Here is a 26,516-nt window from a genome sequence, read left to right as displayed (position 1 = left end):
CCATTTAAAAAATAATTTATTGTATTCTACAATTTACATTTTTAGCTTTGCACTTTGCAAATATAAAATCTGTATCTCTGAAAATAGAGATTTAATTTTTTATTCACTGAGCTCTATTCAATTATTCAATAAAAGGGGAGGCAAAACGTCCCAGGTTTGGCGAAGTTCTAGAACTCGTGAGTGACTTAGATGCTATACACTAGACTCTCGCTCAATCGGCTCTTTCTCAATCGGGGGAAAAATTTTGTTGACAATTTTTACGTTTAATTATGAAGCTAATTCGCTCAAATTCGCTGTAGTTCTTCCTATTTTATCGTGATCCTTTTTAATTGATCGCTTTTTGTGGAATTTACAAAGGTTTTGACGCCCAAATCTATAGATAAACCCGATGACATTTCACCCCAAATGCCCAATTGAGATAGAGTCTACTGTACCTCAAAAGTACTTTTGCATTATTTACCGTTTAGGGTTCTCAACCGATATGAACTGATTCATAAATCACTCAAAAGATCCCCCAAAATAGTTTTAAGAGTAATAGAATTGATTTTCTAATGAAATTTCTTATCGGTTCATTACCGGTTCACAATCGATTTGAATCGATTTATAAATCACTCAAAACATTTCTCAAATACATCTGAGGAGTAATATGATTGAATTTCGGATAAAAATTAGTTATCGGTCACGAACTGGTCCATTACCGGTTTAGAATCGATTGGCACCGGTTCAGTTTTATAGGAAATTCTAAGATCTTTCCAACGAGCCGAAACAGATAACATTCGGTTCAGAAATACGGTCTCTAGAGCCTTTTTAATCGTTGACCTTGAAAAACTGTTATTACGAATAATTCAACGGGATTTTTGTGTGAGAACGAAATGTCCGCCTGGATAATCAAGCAATCCCCAAAGAGAAAAACATAGTTTTCGAGGGGAAAGGGGTGGGAGTTGAGCGGCGGAGCGGGAGTACGAGGGGCATGTTAACGATGCTTGGATAAATTTATTGAATAATAGGCTCTCCAGAGTGGTTTCAACTTTGACCTTTGAAAATTCGAAGAAGATATTTCGAAATATTTGCTTTGACTACTCAAAGAGAAATATCAAAAAAGACCACAGAATCTCAGAAACTGTTGTACAGAAATTTCAGTTTAAATTAATGAAAATCTAGGAGCCAATTTTGAAATTAACAAAAAAAAGAGATTAGCACAGCGTTGAAGCTTTGGGGAATGATCGAACTCACGAGATAGAACTCACCGTGAATTATCTTTTCACGCAGTTTTTTGTTCATAAAAGGTTACTTCCGTTTTACTTTCCGTTTATTTTCCTAATTTAAGCAAATCGAAATGCCGATGTCGAAAATTTATTAGGTCATAAGAGTTTACGAAATTTTCACATGGGCTACTTCCAAAACGTATCCGAAAATAAAAGTTATCGCTGGAGCCATATTCGAGAGAAATCCAAAAAACATGGTTTTTGCGGGATATAGGGGAGTGTGGTGAAGTAGGAGAAAGGTTCCCCTACGTAATATACGACTTATGGGGGTCACTGAAGATCAGAAGCCGGTATCTCTTACCGTTCTGCCTCTAGATCAAAAAATATGTACGACCAATAAATAAAAATGTTCGAATTAAATAAGTTATTTACGGGTACTTTACTGATTTATTACGGATTGACGCCGATGCAATCGTATCAGAAATTTCAAGACCTTTCCAAAAAATTCAAATTTATGCAAATCGGTTGAGAAATAGGCCCTCCAAAGTGGTTAAACTTTGACTTTCGAAAATTCAATGTCGAAATTTTTTCGGTCATAGGTGTCTCTGAACGAAATGTTCGCATGGACTCCGGGGGTGGGGGTAGGTTTCCTATACCTCCAGTCCATGATCTACTTCCAAAACATATTCGAAAGTAAAAGAAGTCGGCAGAGCCATTTTCGAGAAAAAAAGAGATGACAAAGCGTCCCAGCTTTGCGGAATGCTCGAACTCACGAGATAGAGCTCACCGTGAATTAGTTTTTTTGCATGATCTTTTGGTATTACTGATCTACTAGAGATCAAATTGATTCATAAATCACAAAAACATTTGTAATTCAAAAAATCGGTACTTAATCGACTCATTACCGATGAAGACCGATGCAGCCGGGTTCGAAATTCAATAATTCAAAATGGCGAGTTTTCCGGTCATAGGTATGTTTGGGCGAAATGTGCGCCTGAACTAGGTCTAAAACATATCAAAAAATCATTGAAAAAGCTTGGGCCAATTTTGAGAAAAACTGAAAAACATTATTTTAGGAGAGGGGAGGGGAATAGGGGAAAATGGGGAAAAACGTCTAGAGATATTGTTTTTTTATTAGGGGTCATCTAAGACCGGAAGTCGATATCTCTTACCGTTTGACGTCTAGGTTGAGAACAAATTTAAGGTCAAGCAAAAAAAAATTCCGAAAAAAATATTCAAAATCGGTACTTAACCGGTTCATTACGGATGAAGACCAATACATCCGGGTTCAGAATTTCAATACCATTCCAAAAAATCCAAATTTAACCTAATCGGTTGAAAAATGGGCCCTCCAAAGCGGTTGACCTTTGATCTCAGATAATTCAAAATGGCGAATTTTCCGGTCATCCGGCGAATTTTCCGGTAGATCTAAAACATATCAAAAAATAATTGAAAAAGCTTGGGCCAATTTTGAGAAAAACCGAAAAAACATGGTTTTGTGTGGATACAGGGGGGGGGGGGGAGGGGAAAAAACGTCGAGATATATTGTTTTTTATTGGGGGTCATCTAAGACTGGAAGTCGATATCTCTTACCGTTTAAGCTTCAGAACAATGAAAAGTTGAAAAAAAGACTATTATATAATTGCACTCTCTTTGAGTTCCAGCAGTAAAATTTTTTAGGACTTTTTTTCACATATTTTTTTCCAAATTATCACTTTTCACTTTGCAAAAACGAATACTTTGCTAATTCGAATTCTCAAATAGATTCCAGCATTGCTATGAACAAAGTGTTTTTCTGTTCTGTAGCTTTATGTGAAGGATTCATTGTTGTTTGCTTTACAAAGAGTAATTTTATTACACTTTGCAAATTCTTACTTTGCACTTTGCAAAATAATAAAAAAATGATTTTTTAAACTTTTTCCAAATTACTGTAAAGCAACTTTTAATCTTTTGTAGTCAATTCTAGATGGCAAATCCATCTTTGCAAATTTTGATTTTATATACTTTGCAAAAAAAACATGTAAAATTTAATTTGCAAAGCGATTTTAAGACCTCAAGCAATATTGATATGAGCAACTTATCTTTTTTACCATAATTTATTTGCTAGATATTTTTGTATTTTGCAAATCTTCATTTTTCACTTTGCACTTTGCAAAAAATTGAAAAGTCCATTAAGCACTGTTCTTTATCTTTTTCTGAATTTCAAGACTCAATTTCATCTACAAACGCATCGAGATGCTCAAACTCCTTCGTCATCGGAGGCTTTGGTGGAGTCAGAAATCCCTTCCAAAGGATGCTTTGCTCCTGGAGCCGATGCTGGAGAATTGCCTAAATAGCATTTTCTTCACCTTTGGCAGCGTCCTCAAGACTCTGGTTTTTACTGGAGTCATTTCCTCAGTGTATACTCATGCTGACCAGACCATTGTATCCATTCCCGAAACGATGGAGCATCGGATAATCCGAAGTAAGAATCGACGGAATGTGACGAAGATTGAGGAGTTGAAGATTGATGTGGAGGATAACAAAGTGGGCTTAAAGTCCGTGGTGAGTCCGCTGAAGAGCCCAACGGGGCTGCATGTGAAGTTGCCAGCAAAATCTCCCACAGGATCATCAAAATCTCCAATATCCCCGACTCCCAAGACAAGTCAGGGAACTGGCTTGGCTCTGCTTCCAGAATTCCCTCATAAGATTTATCCTCCAATGGTTCTCGAGTGCTGCCCAACGGAGATGCCCAGTTTTGTTTATGGTCTCCCGCCCAAAGTGCAGACATCCGGAAGGGCTCTTTATTGTGACAGCCGGGCAGCGAGATGGGTAGAAATCAGGCATGAACAGTGTGAGAATCCGGAAGGGAGGAAGCTGATGAAAGGGGGATTGGAGGTAGCTAAACCTCATCTGGGATGGTCATACATCACAATTCCGGACAAGCAGACGTTGGTTTCTGATGCCGGAAAACTCTATGTTCTCGATGGACTCCTGACCAGGCTCAAGTCTCAGGGGCATCGAGTCCTTATCTACTCCCAGATGACCAAGATGATTGATCTCCTGGAGGAGTACATGTGGCATCGGAAACACAGATACATGAGGCTCGATGGATCCAGTAAGATCTCAGCCAGACGCGACATGGTGGCAGATTTCCAGACGCGCGCAGACATCTTCGTGTTCCTGCTGTCGACTCGGGCTGGAGGATTGGGCATCAATTTGACGGCAGCCGATACGGTGAGTCCTATTCTTTCTCTCATTTTTTCCCTTAATTCCTGCAACAATATGCTGCCTAATTGGTTGAGACGGACACGTCAATTTTCTCCGGGTTCTTTTTCATGCTAAGGGTTCTCGGTTAAGGCGAACCCCTATGAAATTCAAGGAACACTTTCATGGTGAATCACTAAAAAAAATGGATGGGATTTGAACTCGTCTTGATTTTGGTCAGATAGGAAAATGTTAAGAGACGCCATTTTGTTCTAATCGTGATTTTTTTTTTTTATTTTACAAACTTTTTGGTTTGACTTGATTAATTTTTGGTTGAAATGAAAGGTGTTGGGAAATTTAATCCAGAAAATTTCATCCAGGATAGAATTTTTTCATTGATGAGTAGAGTTTAAAAAATTCGAAGATCTACTTGAAAAGCAGAGAGGCAAAGCTACTCCAAATTCCAAATCCAAGCTAAACTTATTCGAAAATCTAGCGGAATCCTAAAATGGAAGTTCACGTACTCGCCGTTTTAGCGCTGATTTTTCTGCCATTTCGAATTTCCGTATTCTTGACACTCTCTCTGGGAAGGTTATCACTGAACGAGAGGATTCTTACTTCTTGATGATTCCGCAAGGTGGCTGAAGTAATTCTTGTTCGAATTTCGAAGTGCTTGAGTGTCAAAATGTGTCAGCATTCACTTTGTGAGGCAAAAAACATTGCAACGGGGCTTTTCTTAACTCTTTCGCGTCACACTTTTATTCAGCAGATGAATTCATGTAAAATTGAGTTTTTCCTAATGCTTTATGATCAAATATAATAGTTCTGAGAGAAAAAAAATTCCATTGCGTGAAAACTCGGAAAAACCCCGGGTCATATATGACCCTATTGTCCTCAAGGGAAGTGTACACACCATTTTCAAAATCTATATCACGGGTTTTTTAAGAGTTTTTTTGCTTGAAGTTATTAATTTGGCCAAAACCATGTCACTGTCGCAATATTTTGAGTGGTATTTGGCAAAAATAAACTTATGCACATATTTATTCACACACAATATAATTGCATAATATGAGACGCTTGCAGAATACTCTAAAATATTGAAAAATATGTTATAATTCATCAGATATAAGATGAAATGTCCAGGAGCAAGATGTCCCACCTGCATTTCACAAAAAATAAACAATGTCCTAACTACATTTCGCTATAGGTTTGGGACGAAAACACTGTTACCCTTGGGGACAATGGGGTCATATATGACCTGGAAAATTCTACACGCTTTTCTGGAAAATTGAGAGTAGTTTATTATATCAAAATATGCAATATATATACAATCTTTGGATATTCTATTTTGTGTTTCTAAAGAACTTTTTGCTGAAAAAATAAATCAATATAAAAAATTTTGAAAAAGAAAAGTAATTTCACAAAGTTCGAAATTCGTGATTTTTGATCTCAAATATTTTCTTTTCCAGAATATCTGGAGTTTTGAGAAAATTAGCCAAGAATCTTACATCCTTCTATTATGATGTCGTGCACAAACCGATAGATTTCAATTAATGTAAATAGTTTAAAAAAAAATGTTTTTTTCTCCGAGTCATATATGACCCTAATGACGCGAAAGAGTTAAGTCTCTCCCTTGATTAAATCACTGAGTTATTTTTTAACCAACTTTTTAGTGCGATATATCATAAATTTTCCCCACCTTGTGCGAAAATTTTATTCTAAAAATTCGAAACTACGTTTAAATCTTCGAAAATCAACGAGATTTTACGTAAATTGAGTTCCAGTTACTTTTAGTTGGAGAATCAAGTTCCACTCTTTAGTATAGTGCACCAAATATTTAATCCTTTAAAGACGAAAGGGTCAAAAATCGGAGGTCAGAAAAAATCACATTTTCTTACTTTTTAGAGCAAAACACAACTTTAGATGACCGTATGAAAAATTTCATTTTTGGGTCACTGGTGACCCAATCGTCCTTAAAGGGTTAAGTTTTGTTAAAATTTATGATTAATATATTGACATATAACCTAAAATGTCATCTATCAAGTGTCAAATTTTGATTAGAGTAAAATTTAAAACTCCAAAAAACGTGAAATTCAAAGCAAACAAATTTGGAAGTTTCGAGTTTGGTAATATAGTTTAAAAATTTTAAAGAGAGTTATACGAACACTAAATTGACTTGACCGGAAATCTGAGTCTTCCGGTATTTCAAATTTTATCCTACTGAATATAAGATAACTAAATATAAATTTTTATTTTTTTACATAAAAAAATTTAGATCCAAATCATACATAAAAACCGTTTATATATATATTTTTTTCATAGACATTATTTTCAAATTATTTTTATTATTTCTTTACTGCAGTTCTTTGCTGCAGTACTGCAGGTTTCTAGAAACATCGTGATTTTGATGACTTGCGTTACTAAAGACTAGAAAATGTAGAGTTTACATTCATAACCTCAAATCATTGTTCGATTTTGGACATATTATATAGAAATAAGAGTTCTTATTTGCAAATAATATAATAGATTCTGAACAAAATTGTTATGAGGATGAATTACATCGTAGAAGAACTTTGCCGGAACGAAAATTCGTGCAACTTTTTTAAAACTTGACGTTATATACTTTTGAATATACCTAACCTTAAAAAATATGTATTACTATTTATTTATTTTTGAATGAAAACAGAACTATTTTCTGTGAAATAACTGTTTTTGTAAACATTGCAATTTAGTGATTCATTTTTTTATTGCGTAATTTAAGACATAACCTCAAACTATTCTTTTTTCAAATGCTCTCACTTATGGCCTCTACACACTAGGAGAAATTTCTTTAAAAAATGCCGTTTTAAAGAAAATTTCCCCTAAGGCAGAAACGTCAGATTTTTTTTTTAAATTAGGCAATTTTTGACGAAAATTGCTTCTAGTGTGTAGACACCATTAAGATTGACGAATTAAAAAACTAAATAGATTTGCATTCATTACGAAAACAGGAATTTCTGAATATTTTCAGTAATTTTTATGGTTACATAAATCATCATTTAGTGTTGCTAGCTCTCTGATAGACTGCTTTCTGATATCCTGATGACAGCTGTCAAATACTCAAGCAATTTAAAAAAATCTTTCACATGATGGTTTTTATCTGTAATTTTCATCCCTAATTATTCAGATACTCAACGGAGAGTTGAGGTAGAATCTGCCTCAATTACTTACGATTCAAAAGTGATAATAATCGTGAAAACATAACTTCAATTTATTTTTACAGTCGAATTCATCAAATTTGAACTCCTCAAATTTGAGCGACAGTACATTCGAAATGTAAAAATGAGGTTATGTAAAAGAAATTTTGCATGGAATCTGAATTAGAACTGTGTTTTTCTCCGGTGTTTCCTCTATATTGTCGTATTTTATTGACTTTCTTAACAAATTCCACATATTTAACAACAAATTCAATTGATAAAATTCTCTAAAGTTATTTTTCTTAATTTAGGTAGTGATTTTAACGTGAATTCCATTACGGTTTTGAAAATATTGTTCAAATTTGAGGAGTGAGAAATGTCATCTATATCTATATCCTCCAAATGTTCAAATTCGAGGAACTCTACTGTATTTTCAATTGGTCAAGTGAAGCAGTAAAAATTACTAAAATGGTAGACAAGTATCAATGCCTGGTTTTCAAGGTTGTGAAATATAATTTGGGCGATTGCGACATTATAATCATAAAATTCTATTCGGTAAATAGTATAGTTTTAAATGATTTATTTTTTTGAAGTAAAGGTAATTGAAGCGATTAGGTTAGTTTTCAGGTGTTCGAATTTGAAAAATGTGGTTAAATTTGGAGAGTTTGAAAATATTCTAAAATTTGCTAAAAAATTAGTACAATAAACTGTTTTCTTTGTCTTGTAATTTTAGAGTAATTTTCACCCAAAGACAATCATTAATTTTTTAAGGTTAGGAGGAACATAACCTTACATTTTAAAATTATTTAATTTTGAACAATAATGTTTTTTATTCAAATGCAGCGCTATGACTATATATGGTTTAACAAATTAAACATATTGATAACTTCTATAACGGCGTTATCACACTTGCACATTAAAATTTTAATGTGATTCACATTAATTGTCGCTTGTGAGCGTCCAAATATGTTATTTGTGTCTTTGAGTCACTTAATATTTCGGGTTTTTCTATTTATTGATAAAGAAGTGGACTTGGTCTGCAAAAATAAGTTTAAATTTACCTAAAGCATAAATATTTTTCACATTAAAAAATTAAAGAGAAAATCGCATTAATTTTTTGCATTAATGCTATAAATCAATTTATATCAAATTTTGCGGGCCAAGTCTACCTTTTTATCAACAAATAGATCAAATTTAGAATATAAAATGATTCAAACACACAAATTACACATTTGGACTCTCACCAGCGACAATTAATGTGAATCATATTAAAAGTTTAATGTGCAAGTGTGATAACACAGTAAGAGTTTAAAGTTATTTGACCTGGAAAATTGTTCATCAATGAACATAACCTCAAAAGATAGTGTTGTATTATTTTGTTAGATTGAAGTTCAAAAAAAATATCTTAATAATTTTTTCAGGTAATTAAGTTTTTTCTCAACCAAATACAATAGCCGTTCCCGTCTTTTTGCTTTCTTTCTTAGCGCGAGATTGAGTCAAAAGGGTTGGAGTGTTTATTCGTGGTAAAATTAAGTCGAACGCTTCGTCATTATGCGTGACGATTTGAGTTAATTTGGTCATTTCTTCTCAATTGCCAAACAATAAAAAAAAGCGACTTCTTCCCTCATTATCCTTCCTTTCCTTCTTTTTGTTGTCTATAAAGTCCCATGGGAAGAGGGAATAGACATTTTAAATTGTCCCAAAAGCCAGGAAAAAAAATTTCACCAACGGCTATTGATCCAACAAGTTCCTGTAAATAAAAAGTCAAATTTAATATGAAATAATAAACAGATAGCAATCAAATTAGTGAAAAATTGTCTCGTGAGGGGTAAAATTCATTTTTTTCAGAATCGAAATGACATCATAATTTTTCATAAATTCTTCTTTGTGGGGTTTTTTGGACAAAGGGGTTCTTGAGGAAGTGATAAGGGTTAAAAATTGTTGTGAAAAAAAATTATGTTGGAATCATAAATCGCCCAACAGGCGGAATCGAACCGCTTCGACGTGAATCGACTACAAGTTTGAAGCTTGCACTCCAGACCACTGAAGTTCAGTTGGGCGAGTTCTTGTTGTGTGTGTATGTGTAGTTGTATTAATCACCCGTTAAAATGTCTCGCCTGAAGTATATGTGCGATAGTCGTAAATAATTTCTCTCACATTTTACATCACAAAACCAAAGTGACAAATTTACACTAAAAAGAGTGCGCAAAGGAGATGTTATTTTATTTAAAAAGATCTATTAAACTTCCATTGAATTTTTTCATTATTTTTTTTTTAAATTGTCTTTGATCTAACGAACTCTTTTATTTTATCGCCATTAAAATGCGATTTAGCGATTTCTTAATAAATAAGAAATTTTTATGGGGCATTTATGTGGTTTTTAGTGGGACTTTGACTCTTTTATTCAGGTGAATTGAATCCATGTTTACCGAATGATTTGTCATCCTGTTTAATCTTAGTGGATATAAGGTGAGAGATTGGGATTTTCTCAGTGATTTAAGAGATTTTTGTTGGAACTTGCGAAAACTTACTGATATTGCAAATCACTAGTAAAGCTATTTTTCATTTTAGAAGGATTAATATGTGTGTTTAGAAGGAATCACACGTAATATATTAAAAATTCTGCACTTTGCATAAATTATATTGCTTGAAAATGATTTATATCTATAATAAGAAGAAAAATATTTTTAAAATATTCCGTAAAGTTTAAGTAAACTTTTTCACCTTCAATCGGACAGATGAGTTATGGTTACACAAATATGTTAATTCCCAAATTAGACTTTATTTAGTTGATTTTTTAAAAGTTTATTTATACCATTTAGACCGATTTTAGCAAAATTAAGTGTTTAAAAAAAATTCGAAAGATTAAAACATTTTAAATGCTGATTTTAATTTTAATCATACGTTTTCATGACTTTTCAATAAAAAACCAGTGATAAGCCTAGATCAGCTTATAGAGATGCGATTCCTTCATTGCAAATTTGGATTGTGGCAAACTCGAACAATATTTATACATAAATAATGCAAATTTCGTTTAATAATTCTTAAACTGTATGTAATATATTATCGTTATTAATAAGGAAAATTGGATGAAAAATGCATGAAAGAGCCTGAAAATCTTTAAAGTTGATTATTTCGGAAACTATGAGAGATACATTCCTCAAATTTTAAATACATTTAGAGCCTCCTTCAGGCTTGATATGTGCAAAATTTCACTTGAAAATGAGGAAAATTGAAAGAGAAAAGCATAGAAATGTCGAAAAAACTTTAAAGTCAATTATCTCGGAAACTATGAGAGATAGAGGCCTCAACTTTACATCCATTTAGAGTCTCATTGAGGCTTGATATGTGCAAAATTTCTCTTGAAAATGAAAGAAATTGTATGAAAAATGCATAAAAGTGTCTAAAAATCTTTAAAGTCTATTATCTCCGAAACTATGAGAGATAGAGGCCTCAATTTTACATCCGTTTAGAACCTCTGTCAGCGACCCGTGAGAATCCGAGAAGATATTCATTACTCACAAAAAATACGCGCCCCGCGAAAACCCGCGAAAAAACACGCGCTCCGCGAAAATCTGCGAAAAAATATGGGCCCCGCGAAAATCCGGGAACAATTTCGCGCCCGCGAAAATCCGCGAAAAAATACACGACCCACGAAAATCCTCGAAAAAATACGCGCTCTGTGAAAATCCGCGAAAAATTATGCTCCCCGCGAAAATCCTCGATAACATACGCACCCCGTGAACAATTTCGCGCCCCGCGCAAATCCGCGAAAAAATTCGAGCCCGCGAAAATCCGCGAAAAACTACACGACCCGCGAAAATCCGCGAAAAAGTTGGCGCCCCGCGTAAATCCTCGAAAAAATACGCGCTCCGCGAGAATCCGCGAAAAAATATGCGCCCCGCGAATTATCCGCAAAAAATACGCGTCCCGCGAAAAATACGCGCCTCGCCAAAAATTATCACCTTACAAATCTTCGAATATAGGCTCACTATGTTGAGGGAGAGAGAGAGAAAAGGAGAGTGAAAGAATGATATATATATGGTAAAAGCTTGTCCGACGCCGCTTCTCTAGCTTTTTTCCCGCCTGACGCTATTAGCAAATTTTCTTAAAATTGAAATCTTTAAAGTGAAATATCTCGAGAACTGCTCGGCGAATATCTTAATTTTTTTTTAATTGGTCTAAATTTTCTGGGCTACAACATAAACATAAGATTTTCAAAATCACATGCTTAGATTTCGAGATAAACTACAAAACGTGATTTTTAACCGGTTTAGAACCGGTTTCTCAAAAAACTAATAGCACAGAAATCGTCATACGCTTGAGTAGATATATTTAAAAAAATATATGAAGATATCTCTTTCCAAACCTGAAATATTGCGTACTACTGACGGCCGGACGGCCGGCCGGATCCGAAATTGCCGGCTTATGATTTTCAGCATCAGGGATGTTCAAAACATATAGCCTGTGAATTTCAGCTCGATCTGAGCACTTTGAGAAAATCCGAGGATTACAATAATTGTGATTAGAAGGAATCACACCTAATATATATATCTATCACTCCTTGGAAATTACAAGGGCCTAACGGGCCTAACTAATTTTGAGACATTTTTTGTGTAAATAATTGTCTCAATTTAATTCCTATAAATATTAAAACATCGAAACTTTCATGCCTTTCCCTTTCAAACTTTTCTGCGTTTACTCCCTGTAATTCTAAGTGCACATTTTCCTGAAATAAGAATGACAAGGTATCAACTTGTTTGAGTTAGTCCCATGTATCACAAATGTGTGACTGATAAGTCTTTTTTGTGTCCCTTTACTTCAAACAAAAAGAGTATAAAAGCAATCAAAATGAGTAAAATTTTGAAAAAAAAATCTAATAACGAAATTTAGTGACATATATCATCTGAAAATTCATTCAATTCTCTTTTTAAGTGTATTAAAATTTCAAAATCGCACAAAAGTGAGTTAGCCCCTTGTAATTTCAAAGAAATATTGAGTATTTTTCCATGTTTTATGGTTTATTTTTCGAAAACAGCTCCTAGATTTTTCTTAATATTCGAATATATTTTGGAGGTAGTCTAGTCTTGGTGAATAATTCGTCCTTATACGGGCTTCAGACCTAAGGTTTAGCCATATAGGCTTAACTTCTCTAATTTCTTATGAATCAAGATTTTTGGGAAAATTATCACTTAAGATTGTACAACATGGGCAAGCTATCCATTAAATTTTGAAAAACCAATGAAATTGGTTGCTATTTTGAATTTTGAGACCATCGGGAACTGGGATAAACCTTAGGTCTGAAGCCGGCCTTAGACACGTATGTCAGAAAAACGTTTCGATATCGAATTTTGGAGGCCAAATGAAACCATTTAGGGCCCATTTCTCAATTGATTTTCTATTGTATTTTTTTTTGAATGAGATTGAAACTTCTGAATCGGTAATGCGCATTATAATTTATATATCTTTCTTGAATATTTATCATTTTTTTATTTGTCCGAATGCCTGTGATACGGCTAGAAGTCAAATGGAAAGAGATTACAATTTCCGGTCTTCGATGATCTCTCCATAAGACAATATTACCGTAAGTTCGGATAATTTTGTCCCCTGCGAGTGACACCCTTATGTTCGTAAGCTTTTCTTTGCTTCTAGAACTAAAGCAGGTCTTTACCGATCCGATCTACCATGTCTGATCGTTGAGAACCGTTCTTAAACATTAGAAATTAAACATTAAATGGTTTCTTACAATATTGTTAACATTAGATATAGTTTACTTCAAAATATAATAATATTCCCTCAAAAAATGATGAAAGGAGGGATTTCTGAGAAATATAAAGAAAGTTCTTAGACATTCAATTTGGAAATCTTTCTAGACAATTTAATTTTACCGTGGTCAGTACAAGAATCACATTTCCAAGAAGCTTTTAAAATGTCTTCGGGAAGTTTTCTGTCCCAACAGAAATGCCTTATCGGTACTTTCTCAGTGAAATAGCGTGAAATGTTTTGCCCACATGAGTGCAAACATTTACCGAAACACTCTTCCAAAGAGTCATCTTATCTATTGTGTAAAATCAATTTTGCGTAATAATTTTGGATTAAAAGATGCTTAATCTGATAAATAGCCTGCATTTGCCACTATAAGGTGCTTCTCTTTTTTTCACGTGCTGCGAATGTGAAATACACCGGTGATAATTAATTGTTTAAACTGGGCAAATGGTCAGAGGAGAAAAAGATGCACAGCAAAGTGAAAGAAGCTTCAAAGAAAGAGAAAGGGAGAGAAGTATATATTGAATGAATGAATAGTGGTTGGGGATTGTATTAAAAGTCTTCATAAAATTATTTGATTTATTCGATGAGATTTTATAGTTTGTATTTTCAATATAAATTTTCCATCCGGAGAGATACAGGCTTTTTCAGATGATAAACAAACCAATATACCGGTAAATTTTTCAAAGATATTCTATTGGAGGGACGTTTTTTTTCTCTTTTATTCGCATGCGGTACTCATCCATCTTAAATCAATTTAAGTGGTTCTGCAGAAGAAGAGCCACTGAATGTTTTCTATGGTGTATGCGTGAGAAAATTATCTAATTTACTATTTATTTAAATTTATTGATTATAGTGGCTTCTTTGGTTGTGATTTCGCAAAAAAACTTCTTTTTCAATTGGAGAGTCAATGTAGCAAGTTTTCAATGATAATGATGCTTAGAGCAAGATCATAAAGAAGTGTTTTTAGATGATCAAGAAGCTAGCTTTTCCTCTCGTTTTTCGTTGTTGGTTTGGAATAAGACGTAAGAGAAATTAGCAAAAGAGAAATACTTTGCATGGTTTTTTTTTATTAATTTTACTCTGTTTCAATTCAATCAGCCAATGTAACAGAAATTGCAAAATAGACGAAAGCCTGATCGATAAAATAATAGTAATATTTTAATACATCTTACTGGAGTTTTCTGCTAATAATGGTCAGATGATTGAAGAGATGAGGCAAAAGTTGTTTTCTACGAGGTTAAACATATGATTGAGATAAATTCTAATTACGGAATGGTCTACAACATCCCACAGAGGAACTAACCCTTGCCACGAGAAGGATTTTTTTTAGATAAATCACCTTAGAATATGCCAAAATAAAAGTCAAATGATTGAATTTTAGATACGAAAAGAATTTTTCGGTTCATTACCGATTTATTATCGATTCACAACTGTTCTTAAATCGATTTATAAATGCTCAAAATTTGTCCAAAATTGCGTAAAAGTAAAACTCAACTGGGATTGAATAAATTGAATTTATTACAACAAATCCATTTACCGATTTACAATCGGTTGAAATCAGTTCGCAGATCACCTTTCCCAGAACTACGTAGGAGTAATAGCCAAGATAATGACTTGACTTCGGACCTGAAATCAATTTAACGGTTTTTACAATTTATTACCGGTTCAGAAGCGAACTACGGACCTACCTACTACTCTCGTTCATGAATCACATTTAAACTTACTCAAAATTGAGGAGATGCAAAACTTAGGTTTTATAACTTTTAGGAGCCAAAGAATTTAATATCGCAGACAACAAATTAATTAAACAATTAGCTACTAATTCATTAACGCTTTAACGCTTCAACACTAGTTGAAAACAGGTTTAAAGAGATTAGAGTTGTATTCAGACATATAAGGAATTGACGGTGTTCGATTTTGGATAGGCAATAAACTTTCCATTTCAGAACCGACTTAGGAAAATGAACGAGATTAGAAATTGATTTACTGGTTCACCACGTATTCTTTACCGATTTTCATAACCGATTTGAAACGATTCATAGCTCAGAAGTTTTTAAAAAATGCGTAGATGTAATACTTAACCTTGAATGAGATGAAAGGAATCGAATTTAAGATTACAATTTAATTAATGCATCTACTGATTCATTGGTGATTCACCGGTTCATGGATCACCTCAAAATCTTTTATACACAAAATGTAAATAGCAGATAATTAATTGGACTTTTGATTAAAGGTAGATTTACCGATTTCTACTAATTGGCTCCGTTCAGTAATAACCTTTCGAAGAGACAAAGCCACTCCAAAGCCAAACCCAACCTATTCGAAAATCAAAATTGAGGAAGGAGTCATAAAGCTCTGAAACGTCGTTGTGTAGTAATAAAGGAGGATAAGTCAAGGTTAAAATCTATGTTCTCATTATTAAAAGTTCAACCCTTGACTGAATCCTAAGCATCTATTCGAAAACCTAGTCCAAGTTCACGTACTCGTCGCTGTCACGCTGATTTTTTGCCATTTCGAATTTCGGTATTCTTGACACTTATTCCTTCGTCAACAATGTTAACAACAGTGCGTAAAAATTTGCTACAAAAGGTGCAGTTTTGTGGAATTTCAGAATTGCAGAACGTTTGAATTGAAATTTCAGTAAAATAAATGTTCTTTTCATGAACTTATTCACTTTTATTTAACTTGTCGGTTTATAAATCTTCAAACTTCCGATAGGTTTTTAGGTAAGTTCTTTCTGATGTACCTTCGAATCGGTACAGAAAAAAAAACTAAACCGGAGAGAGCTCCCAAATCGCGAAGGTTGTTACTGAACGAGAGGATTCATTCCCAATTTATCGGTTGTTAATAATCGTATCGAGACGAGACACTTTATTTTTGTATGATGTGCTCCGTGTTGGAAGAATCTGCTGATAGTAGATCGCTCAGGAACGCTTTTACCGTAAAGAATGCTTCTGTTCTACTCAAGTTTTTGAGTAGTAGCGGTGCAGTTTATTACGTTTTTAGCACTTGTGAAAATGTCTTTTTCTAGTTGCTTGCACCGGGCGAGACTCGAACTCACAACTCTGAGAGTCGTGTCAGAGATGTCACCGCCCAAGACCCAACAACGGTCTTTCGTATTGTGCCACTGAGATCCCTATTTAAAACCGATTGAAACCGGTTTATAAATCATCTCAAAGCTTGTTCAAAATTGCTTAGGATGTTTCTCGAAGGACCCAAGCCGCTATTTTTAACCGATTAGTTTTGGTACAAAAAGTCTGATCGACAGATAAAGATAATAATGCTTTTTCTTTTAAACTGTTTAATTTGCAAAATTCTGTCAAAATATGTGTATAAATCGTGACACTGTCGAAATTATTAAGCAAATACAAATAGGAAGATAAATAATATTACTCACTTTATGGAGTACGATCAATAAAATGGTCTGAAGAAGAATTCTTGAGAATCCTTCAAAGTATATTTACCTGTTATTTGTTTACATTTCTTATTAATAAATTCATATTTTATTTCTTCCAGCATATAATTGCATGGTTCTCGTATTACATAGAAGCAAAAGATGAGAAATTATTGCAATTTTATGTTCTTTTCTATTCCTTTGAAATGCAGTATCTTTAGCTGATTAGTTTTTTCACCAATTGCTTTTTCTGTCATTTAAAACATAAAAGAGTTATGATGGTATGGCATTATGAGTAATTAATACGAATCCCTTTGTGCAAAAGTATATTCTCCAATTTCAAATGGGGATAACGAAATCTCTTTTTACTAAACTTTTTACTCAAAGAATTAGGCAGTTAACTAACCTGTAATTAGTTTTAAAATACCTACTTGAGAAATTTCCATAATTATGCGTACCTTTCTGCAATTCCTAAATTTGTCTCAACAAATTGGGTTCAGTTTTATGTGAAATTCCATCCTTTATTTCCATCTCCCAAAAAAAAGTCTCCGGGAGTTGGTAAGTGACTTAGAGAGATATCAGACAAAAAGTTCATGATGATGAGATGGCTTGAAAGAGGAAGCCAAGTGCAAGAAGTAGCTACCATTATCATTAAATGACGATGCTAAGTCCATAGAGTCCACCGCAAGACGTTGATGAGAAAAATGATTATAACGACGATACTTGACATTAACAGGCTTCAGGTGGATATGAGAAATTGATTCTACGGTTTTCTTTTCAATAAATAACCCGGAATTTGAGTAGTATTTTAACTTTTAGATATAGAATAAGATTTTAGTATTCCAAATTCTGTAAATAACCAACGTGAATATCTGAGAGCATTTTTTTTTAATAAATAAGAGATTATGTTAAAAGTTAGGTTAGATAACCTAAAAAAAATACGCACTGTTCATACTCGGAAGAGTAAGGGCCCAAATAGACTAACTTGATCTTCGAAAAGATTTATCCTGTAAAATTCGGCAGATATGCAAAGGACTTATAATCGATGGGCCTAAGCTCTCAGTGTACGATAGCTTGGGATAAATCTTTACCAAATTTTACAAACTTAATATTCTCAATAATCAGCTTGAGTTTAGTCGGGCCCTAAAACCTATTATTAAATCATTTCATCATCAATTTCACCAAAGTTCAAAAATTTAGAAAAAAAGAAACGATTAACCAGGAAATTTTGATGCCGAAATCAAAATCGGAAATCACATTTGAAAAATATGATCTCCGATGTGGAAAGGGATGATGAGTTCAATTATCATTCCCAGCGAGCACAGATAGCTGAAAAAGGCAGCGTTTTCAGCGAAATTTTATTAAGTCGATCAGCAAAAATACGCTGACTGGTCAGTAGTTCTCGAACAAAAAGTGCTAACCATATGGAAATGGCATTGTCTCACGAGTGTCATTTTAATGTAAGCAATATTCAGCTGAAAATACGTATGATTTCAGATGAATCGAAATCGGTTAGCATTTGGTGCTTTCTGCGAATATTTCGAAAACTGGACGATGTTTTTTCTTTAAATTTTAGTATGTTGTAGCTAAGGTCAAGACCTTTCCAACGGTGGGTTGCACTCCTCCCTGGATGGTCCCTGACCCGAGCTATAATCAAAAATGTTTTGACCTGACTGCATTTTTGGTGTTTATGATGCGATTTCGATGAAATTTTAGTATATATATTGTATCTGAGATCGAGATCTTTCTAACGATGGGTCCCATCCGTTTCTACACTAACTCACTGTATCCGGACCCTTACTATATCTATACACTGAGAGAAATCCGAAAAAGTTAAAATAACATTCCGGAAATGTTAATTTTACCCTGCAGTATTGATCCGAAATCGGTGTAAATATTACCCTTTTTAGGTGTATTATGGGTTAAAGTTACCCTTTTTCATGTTGATTTTACCCTCAAAAGGTGTAAAATTAACATTAAAAAATGTTGATATATTTTTACACCCAAAAAGTGTTAAAGTTATGACGACCAAAAGTTAATCGTAGCCTCTATTTTTCTCAGTGTATGAACCGGACTCTATCTCTAATGTTTATTAACCGATTTCAATGAACTTTTTTTTCTTCCGTTGGCCTTCTGCACTCAGACTATTTAAAATACACTGAGAAAAAAGGATGGTGCGATTAACTTTTTTTCCTTCTAACTTTAACACTTTTTAGGTGTAAAAATATATCAACATTTTTTAATGTTAATTTTACACATTTTTAAGGGTAAAATTAACATGAAAAAGGTAACTTTAACCCCCAATACACCTAAAAAGGGTAATATTTACACCGATTTTGGATCAATACTGCAGGGTAAAATTAACTAATTAATTTTTCGGATTTCTCTCAGTGTAGAAAACGTTTGCTCGACGCTATTCTTTACCCCCAAAATTCAATTCACAATAGAATTTTCACACATTCCTAGTTGCAAGCATTTCGAGGTCGCCTGTAAAGAATCTCAGCTACCATAAGCTTATCTGGGCTTATCACTGATTTAGGGGTTCATGTTCCACTTTTGAGGTTAGGTGTGTCACAAATCAAAAGATTTAAGTGAATTTCGTAGTTAACTTTCAAATTTCAATTAGCTCTCAGGATTTGTGATTAGATTTGCACTCTTTTAATTAGTTAAAAGTTATTTCAGATAACGTATAGGAAAAACATATTTTCCTATACGTTATCCTATATTTTTTATACTATTTATAAATAGAAATGAATAGTTTTTCAAAATAAATCCCTGATTTTTAGGAATTCTATCCTGTTTTTTTTTTTTATTGAATTGAAATGAACGTTAAATTTTGAGGTTAGATTTAGTGCAGTTGAAGGTTTATAAAATCGATTTTTATATCAATTTCAGTAGTTGTGATTTTCATTGAAACTGACGCTTAAAGAGGAAGAAATGCTTTATTAATTTCTTCTTCATATGCGCCATAAAATGATGCAGTTGGTCTCATGTATTAATATTATAAATATTTTAGTTGTTTTCATTGTCTACATCTTCTCCTCTTTCGGCTTATGAAGAGTGTAATGATGCAATTAATGACGCAGCTTTAAGTGTGTTTGGGTTTTAAAGTGAAATGATGGGAGATAGTGTTGATGAAAATTTCATCGGTAGAATTAAGAGGGAGCTCTGTTAGTCCATTGAAATCCATATTTAAGACAAAATTATCGAGTGAAAAACCATAAAGTGCTTTCGGCAATAAAAAAAATTCCAGTCGCGAGATGGTATTCTGAAAATAGGTACAGGTTCATTCATAAATTTAGGGTGTGTTTTTGGGTTAAAAGAAAAATTGTGTTTTCCTGCTGAAAAGTGACTTTATTGAGCCTGTGATGTATTTAAGAAATATATTCATCTTATAAGTTACCCCAAGCTTTAATAAGATCTTTTATACGTATTTTACTTCCGATTAGTGGTATCGAATCTGATGGTTCTATTGAATTCAAATCACTACAATGGCTGTAATTAGGGATAATATATGTCGGGGATTCATGATTGATATACTCCAAGGCTCCAGCGGCTTTCCATGGATCTAAATTGCCATGGGTTGAATAAACATTTCTAACATTTGGATTTAATCCGTTGTATTTGACATTGGTTAGGCAAACACTATGATCTATCATTTCCAAGTGAAAATCCTCTCCAAATAAATATTTGCAAATCTCCTCGTAATATTCAACGGGAATTGAAGAGAAAGGTTGATTAGGGGATTCTGATGTCTGAAACCATCCAAATTCGTTGCATGTTTGAAATATCCATTGTCGTGTTATAGAAGGATTTCCTGCCCACGTAGTATTTCGATATGATCGGTAAGCTTTTTCAAATTCATTAACAATGCATCCTTGGGCACTTTTCTCGATGAATTTTGAAAAACCAGTAAGTGCGTCAGGTTCACTCATTATAGGGTTACATATTAACTCCTCTATACTAATAGGGTTACCGTATTGAACTACAATTGCAACGTAAAAGGCCATTTGTTGAAATACCAGCCATCGATCTAAACGGTTATCATCTGTTAACTCTTCACAAAGATGAGCCATGCGCGATAAATGAGTATAGTTACCGCTATTAGCTAGTCTTTCCATTTCCCTCATGGCTTCACTAATTCGGTCCTTACATTCTACCGAAACTAAAATAATGGACTGCGAAACGACTTCCAAAAAATCTTTGAAGTTAGTTCTAGCCTCTAAAGGAGCACTTGAAGCCCAGGCTCCGGTAACCAATGTGGGATATTTGTGACTGAACCAAGTTACAAGAGATGCCGAATAGGAAGCCCCTACCAGAAATACAGGTGACTCCGCAGCTTCGGGAATTTCGATTTTCTTGACTTGGATAAAGTGTGCAAGATCTGCAAGGGCTTGTTCACTTGTCAGTAATTTTAGATTTGATACAGATAAATCTAGTGTTGGTCGACTTTTTCCATAAAAACGATGTTCAATGTAGAAGAGCGATCCGTTAAATTCCTTTGCCATATCGTACATATGTCCTCCTTGAACCCGGTTTGGTGAAATATCCCATTCTCCTCCCACAAAGATAAAGATTGGTCCTCCAGGTTGGTAGAATTCGTCATTGGCGTAGTACCTCATACTCCATTGTCCATGATTATTAACGTCAAAGTGATCCACTAACTGACTTATCCATTGTTCCTTAATTACTCTCGTACTTTTGACTTCTGGCGGGGGAGGTTCACGATGAAACTTTTCCAGTACAAACTCTGTCGAACCAAAGGAAATTAGGAAATTTACAAGAACTACAACTAGCACTACAACACTATTCATGATTGACAATGAATTTATGACAAGATTCCGCGAACCTTTTATACTCGTAAGAAAAACCTCTTATCAAAAGTAAATAAAAGCGAATAGAGAAGATCGATTCAAAATTTTGCAATACCCTCTTACATGAAATCTATCAATTGTGTTGATAAGTTGGTACTTCACAAATTTATTTACAAATTATTTGAAATCAATATTATTTCAGCATACACAATAGTTTATCATTTTTGAATCAGTAATCGTGGGAGATCTTAAGATATCATTAGCCATTGCCTTACAAGAGATTTTATTCTCAGTTTGCTGGCCAACATGTCAGAACTATCATTATGTTTGATGGAATACAAGTCTGCACAATGTGATGCCATAGGAATGATCACTGTTGGTGCTAAATAATTAACATCTTCCTGTACGCCCATTGGTCTCCATGGATCCAATTGTCCTTGAGTTGAATAGACGTTGGTGATGTTAGGATTTTTTCCGTTGTGGTTGAGATTAGTAACATTGATATTGTGGTTGATGGAATCACTGTAAAAGGCCTATAAGAAAAATCCGGCGCGATCCAATGGAAATTCTATTGGTAACAGAATGGAATGTTCCATGCGTCCACTTGGTGAAATCCACCCTTTATCCCCCTGGATTCCCCTGTAGAAGTACATTGTAATTTTGCATTGGCGCGTCACGCAATTTCCATGGGAATCTACCAGCCTCGGTGGTGGTGTTATCCAGTGGAAATCCATGGGCATTCCCGTTGAAATTCTAAAGCTGCCGCATGGTAATTTCCACTGGTACTCTATGGGAAATCCATGAGTACTCTCGGAAAATTGGCCGGTATTTTCCCATGGGACACCAAGGGAATTCCTGTGGTAAGTTCCGTACCTGGGAGGGGTAATTTCCACTGGTACTCCACTGGCACTCCATGGGTGATCTCGGAAAACCGGCCGGTGTTTTCCCATGGGATACCAATGGCAACCCAGTGGTAACTGCTTTACCTGGGCGGGGTAATTTCCACTGGTACTCCACTGGCACTCCATGGGTGATCTCGGAAAACCAGCCGGTATTTTCGCATGGGATACCAATGGAATCCACATGGTAAGAGCTGTACCATGTCATTCCACTGCAAGACCATTGCGTTGGCAATTCATGGATGTTAAGAAATGTTTCCTCTTGATGACTTGGTGCTGGAAGAGAGCGATGGCGATGCAACAGAAGATCCTCTTTTAGCACTATACTCTTCGAATGCGGCGAAAGTATTGTCATATCGATGATACTAAGAATCTCTTGGAGTTGACATGTCAATTCTATGCGACCTTCTTTTTTTTATGCCTAATGAAATATCTCCATTCTATTAAAGAATATACTTTTCTGTAAGCGTTCAGACAATTTTTGTACTTCAGATTATCGTTCAAGCTTGAGACTAAAGTAATAACACTGGTCATATATAGCAGAGAACATTTTATTTCATGTATTAACTTCACTTTTTTAATAAAATTAAAAAAAAATAATACATTTAATTTAAAAAAAAAAAATCTAATTAAACTTCAAATTAATTTAATGTTCAGATACATATATAAAAAATATTGACGTGATTGAAAAAATATTTACATTATAATGAATTACAAAAGAAGCAGGAATCGTTGATCACCTAGAAAGAAAAGTTGAAAAAAAGTAACCGTTACTAGCCACTCATCCAAATTTTCATGAGCACGACTTGATTTTTAGAGATAGGTATGCCTAGCTAATTTACGTAAATAAATGTGCACGCTGAAATTCCCCATTGACTAATAATAAATAATGCTGGCGCGACATTCCATGAAGGAACTGGGCCTTCCCGCAAGGAGATTTCTAGACATGCTATATTATTTTTTCTTGTACGGGATGAGGTTGCCAGTTCCATGCCCCGTGGAGTCAAGTGCAGTGAAGCTCACTGGATGCAATCCGAACACCTTTAACGCCAGAAAACTTCCTGGTGACCTAAAGGGGATTCGAAACCGGGACACTTGCATCATAGAGCGAGTGCTCTACCACTTGACCCATTGAGTGCCAAATATTCCATTGAATAATGGCTCTGAAAAATTACCCACAGCATATAAAAAATACAAATATTTACGGAAAGATAATTTTATTGGGATTTCTCTGAAATTTTGGTTCTTTTTTAGACCAATGGCTTCTCGCCGCATTTTTTTTAATATTCCCTTCATTAAGGAGTTGACGACAAAGCCCTTTCCACGATAATGGATCGTTTTCTTCCACTTCCTCGCAAAATCCGCCGAATTTTCGGCTGTCTGGCCTGCTTCTTGAGATTTGTCTTCAAAATTACTAAGAATTTCTCAATCTTGCGGACTGCAGGACAGGTTAAACATCTTTCCCAGAGCCTTAGAATTGGAATCCTTTGAAAAGATGATCGTTGTGTTTCCGGGACCTTGTTTTAGTACGTTGATGATGTTTGCCGGTTCGATGGGGAACAGCCTAAGTTTTATAGGTTATGAAACCATTCCTCTTTTTGTTTTTATAGACCAAGCTCCATAAAAAAAGAATAATGCTGGGACCCACCTCTTTCCATCTGCAAAACTTCTCAAAACACATTCATATGTTGTCTAATGATGAATATGAAAATAAATATGGCCTATACAACGAGTGATTCGGGATTTTCTGCCGTCTTGCCCGATGAGGTCGGTCTTGAAGTCGGTGGCAGCCGCAGATGTTTTAAGAGAAAATAAATCTATCTATCTATCTATAAAAAAGGTATATATTAAAGAGTAAAAGAGTATTTAGTAGAGTAAAATAGGAAAAAGGATACTTACTAAAAAAAAATCAAAATGTTCACTTAATTTCACTTCGAAAGTACAAATCGACAGGTCCGGAGGCGTCGATAAGCTAGTGGCGAGAATTATCGACACTAGCGACAAAAATGCAAGTTATTATCTCGATTGTCCATAAATGGACATTCGACAATAGCGATGGATCGCAATGAGACAGTTATCATTTCACCTGATTAATAAATTATCTTGAAATGACATCGACGAAAAAAAACGAAGTCCGAATCCTCCTGAATTTGACTGCATATCATACGAATCGAAAATTCATCGTGCACACGCTACTTTAATTTACTACAATAGTGCTATTGTATGTTTTTTTTATAATTTGGTAGACTACAAATTATTAAAGACACTCACCTTACACAGCTTACGATTTAGACGATAGATAGATGTATGAGTAGATTCAGACGATTTCAAATCTCGCTGAGTATATGGCCCAGGTACTGCTGAAGTGTTCTTTGGTAATGGAATTGCTGGCGTTGCCTTCTTACGCTTTCTGCATGGCCTATTGCTGTCTTTGATTTGACCGACTATTTTGGCACAGGACTTCATCGCCTTATCGTGTATAATATGGTCTATAAAATATGAAAAGCTTATTTATTTTATTTGTTTATACAAATAATACAAATCCATTTCTATACAAGGAGCCCACATTGCTCAGGGCTTCTCTCCTATTTCTTCCAGAAAATCGTAGATATTGTATAGGATTTCCTTGATCATTTTATTGAATGTACCCAAAATACTAACGCTGATCAGATTATTCTTCATACTTTCACAAGGAAATCCCCTAAATTTTTAGGATTGTGTTGTAAATTTTCAGAAATACCCAAGATAAAAGTGTTTGTTGTAAGATTTACCAGAGAAGGGAAGCAGTATGAGCCTCCTTATCAACATGGGTGTCTATAATATATTTAACAAAATATACAAGAAAATCCCAAAAATCTAACGTTTTCTGCGGAAGCGCAGTAAAAATCTTCTGAACAATAAAATAAAATTAAAAAAAAGAGAATATTTTACAAAATATATAAGAAAAATCTAAGAAAATCTTTGTATTTTTGGAGGAAGTAGGTAAAATCTCTTGTTCATTATAGCTTTCTTGGGTATTTTCAACAAAATATACAAGAAAAAATTTTGCATGACTTTCCGGAAAGCGAATAAACAGCAATAAAATGGATTTTATGTGCTGTTGAATTGTAAATATATAAGAAAAATCGGCGCGATCCAATGGAAATTCCACTGGTAACAGAGTGGAATTATCCACGTGTCCACTTGGTGAATTCCACCCTTAATCCCCTTGGATTCCACTGGTGAAGTATATAGTAATTTTGTATTGACGCGTCACGCAGTTTCCATGGGTATCTACCAGCCTCGGTGGCGGTATTACCCACTGGATATTCAAATATCTCAACTAATTTGGAAAATATTCAAGAAAAACTTGTGACTCAAAGTTGATTTGACGGTATTTTCTTTTCTAAATGGCGTCTTACCTTGTCAACACAAAGAATGAGACGGAGAAGATGATTTTTTTGTGTTTCGCGCACTAAATTTCTTTATTTCGCATTGAAAACCGTGTCACTTTATTTAACTAGTTCTATTGTTCATCCCGCACACTTTTGTCACTGGTTTTTCAAAGTTTTAATTGTATTTTTTTCACAAATAACTGCACAAGAACCAATTCACCACGACTTCCAGAAAAATCCGTGAGCAATGCGCGTGCGCTGAAATGGCGTTATTTACTCATCGAACGCATCATCGACTCGTCGATTACATTTGAAATACAGAGACCGTTGTGATAAATTCTTTCGATTAATATTAAAATAGACATATCGCAGAGTGAAATCTTTTTTTTTTTAATAAAATAGAACACTGGAACTTTCCATGGTGCTCCACACAAATTCTTCTGGAATTTTCCACCTGGAAGTAGGAATTCACCACTTTGAAGTTTCTATGGGAAAACCTTCGGAGTGCCCATGGTGATTTCCATCCATCACCAGGGAAAATTTCACTGTTGTTTCACTCATATAACCGTGGTGAGAAACCACAGGATTACTAGTGGATATTACCATGTGTATGAGTGTATATAACCGTGGGAGAACCAAGGGTCTTCCACTGGATGTTTACACTGGAATATTCCACTGGTACTCCACATGAATTCCTTT

The 26,516-nt window shown here is 34.5% G+C and overlaps 2 protein-coding genes, 1 long non-coding RNA gene and 1 other non-coding gene across 4 annotated transcripts in view; 1 reads left to right on the top strand and 3 right to left on the bottom strand.

The window, feature by feature from the left end:
- LOC129810437 (chromatin-remodeling ATPase INO80) overlaps positions 1 to 26,516 on the top strand; it is a 144,700-nt gene that overhangs the window by 7,877 nt on the left and 110,307 nt on the right. Inside the window, exon 4 of the mRNA XM_055860925.1 lies at positions 3,413 to 4,421. Within this exon, the coding sequence (XP_055716900.1) occupies positions 3,413 to 4,421 (1,009 nt within the window). The remainder of the gene's footprint in view (positions 1 to 3,412; positions 4,422 to 26,516) is intronic.
- On the bottom strand, positions 9,541 to 9,627 carry Trnastop-uca (transfer RNA opal suppressor (anticodon UCA)). The gene has a single exon. It is a non-coding gene; the product is annotated as a tRNA-Sec (tRNA).
- On the bottom strand, positions 20,064 to 21,576 carry LOC129810446 (putative serine protease K12H4.7). Its single transcript, XM_055860954.1, has one exon. The coding sequence runs from the start codon at positions 21,542 to 21,544 to the stop codon at positions 20,123 to 20,125; it is 1,422 nt and encodes a 473-aa protein (XP_055716929.1). The 5' UTR covers positions 21,545 to 21,576; the 3' UTR covers positions 20,064 to 20,122.
- On the bottom strand, positions 23,073 to 26,168 carry LOC129797870 (uncharacterized). Its single transcript, XR_008751367.1, has 3 exons — positions 25,845 to 26,168; positions 24,715 to 24,932; positions 23,073 to 23,183 (listed from the first exon to the last, which is right to left on the bottom strand). It is a non-coding gene; the product is annotated as an uncharacterized LOC129797870 (long non-coding RNA).

This window comes from Phlebotomus papatasi, chromosome 1, assembly GCF_024763615.1.
Source record: "Phlebotomus papatasi isolate M1 chromosome 1, Ppap_2.1, whole genome shotgun sequence".
Lineage (NCBI taxonomy): Eukaryota > Metazoa > Arthropoda > Insecta > Diptera > Psychodidae > Phlebotomus > Phlebotomus papatasi.
This window is presented reverse-complemented; position numbering and strand designations above follow the sequence as displayed.

Coding starts and splice junctions, on each gene's coding strand:
- LOC129810446 (XM_055860954.1), bottom strand. CDS start 21,544: ATGAATAGTGTTGTAGTGCTAGTTGTAGTTCTTGTAAATTTCCTAATT.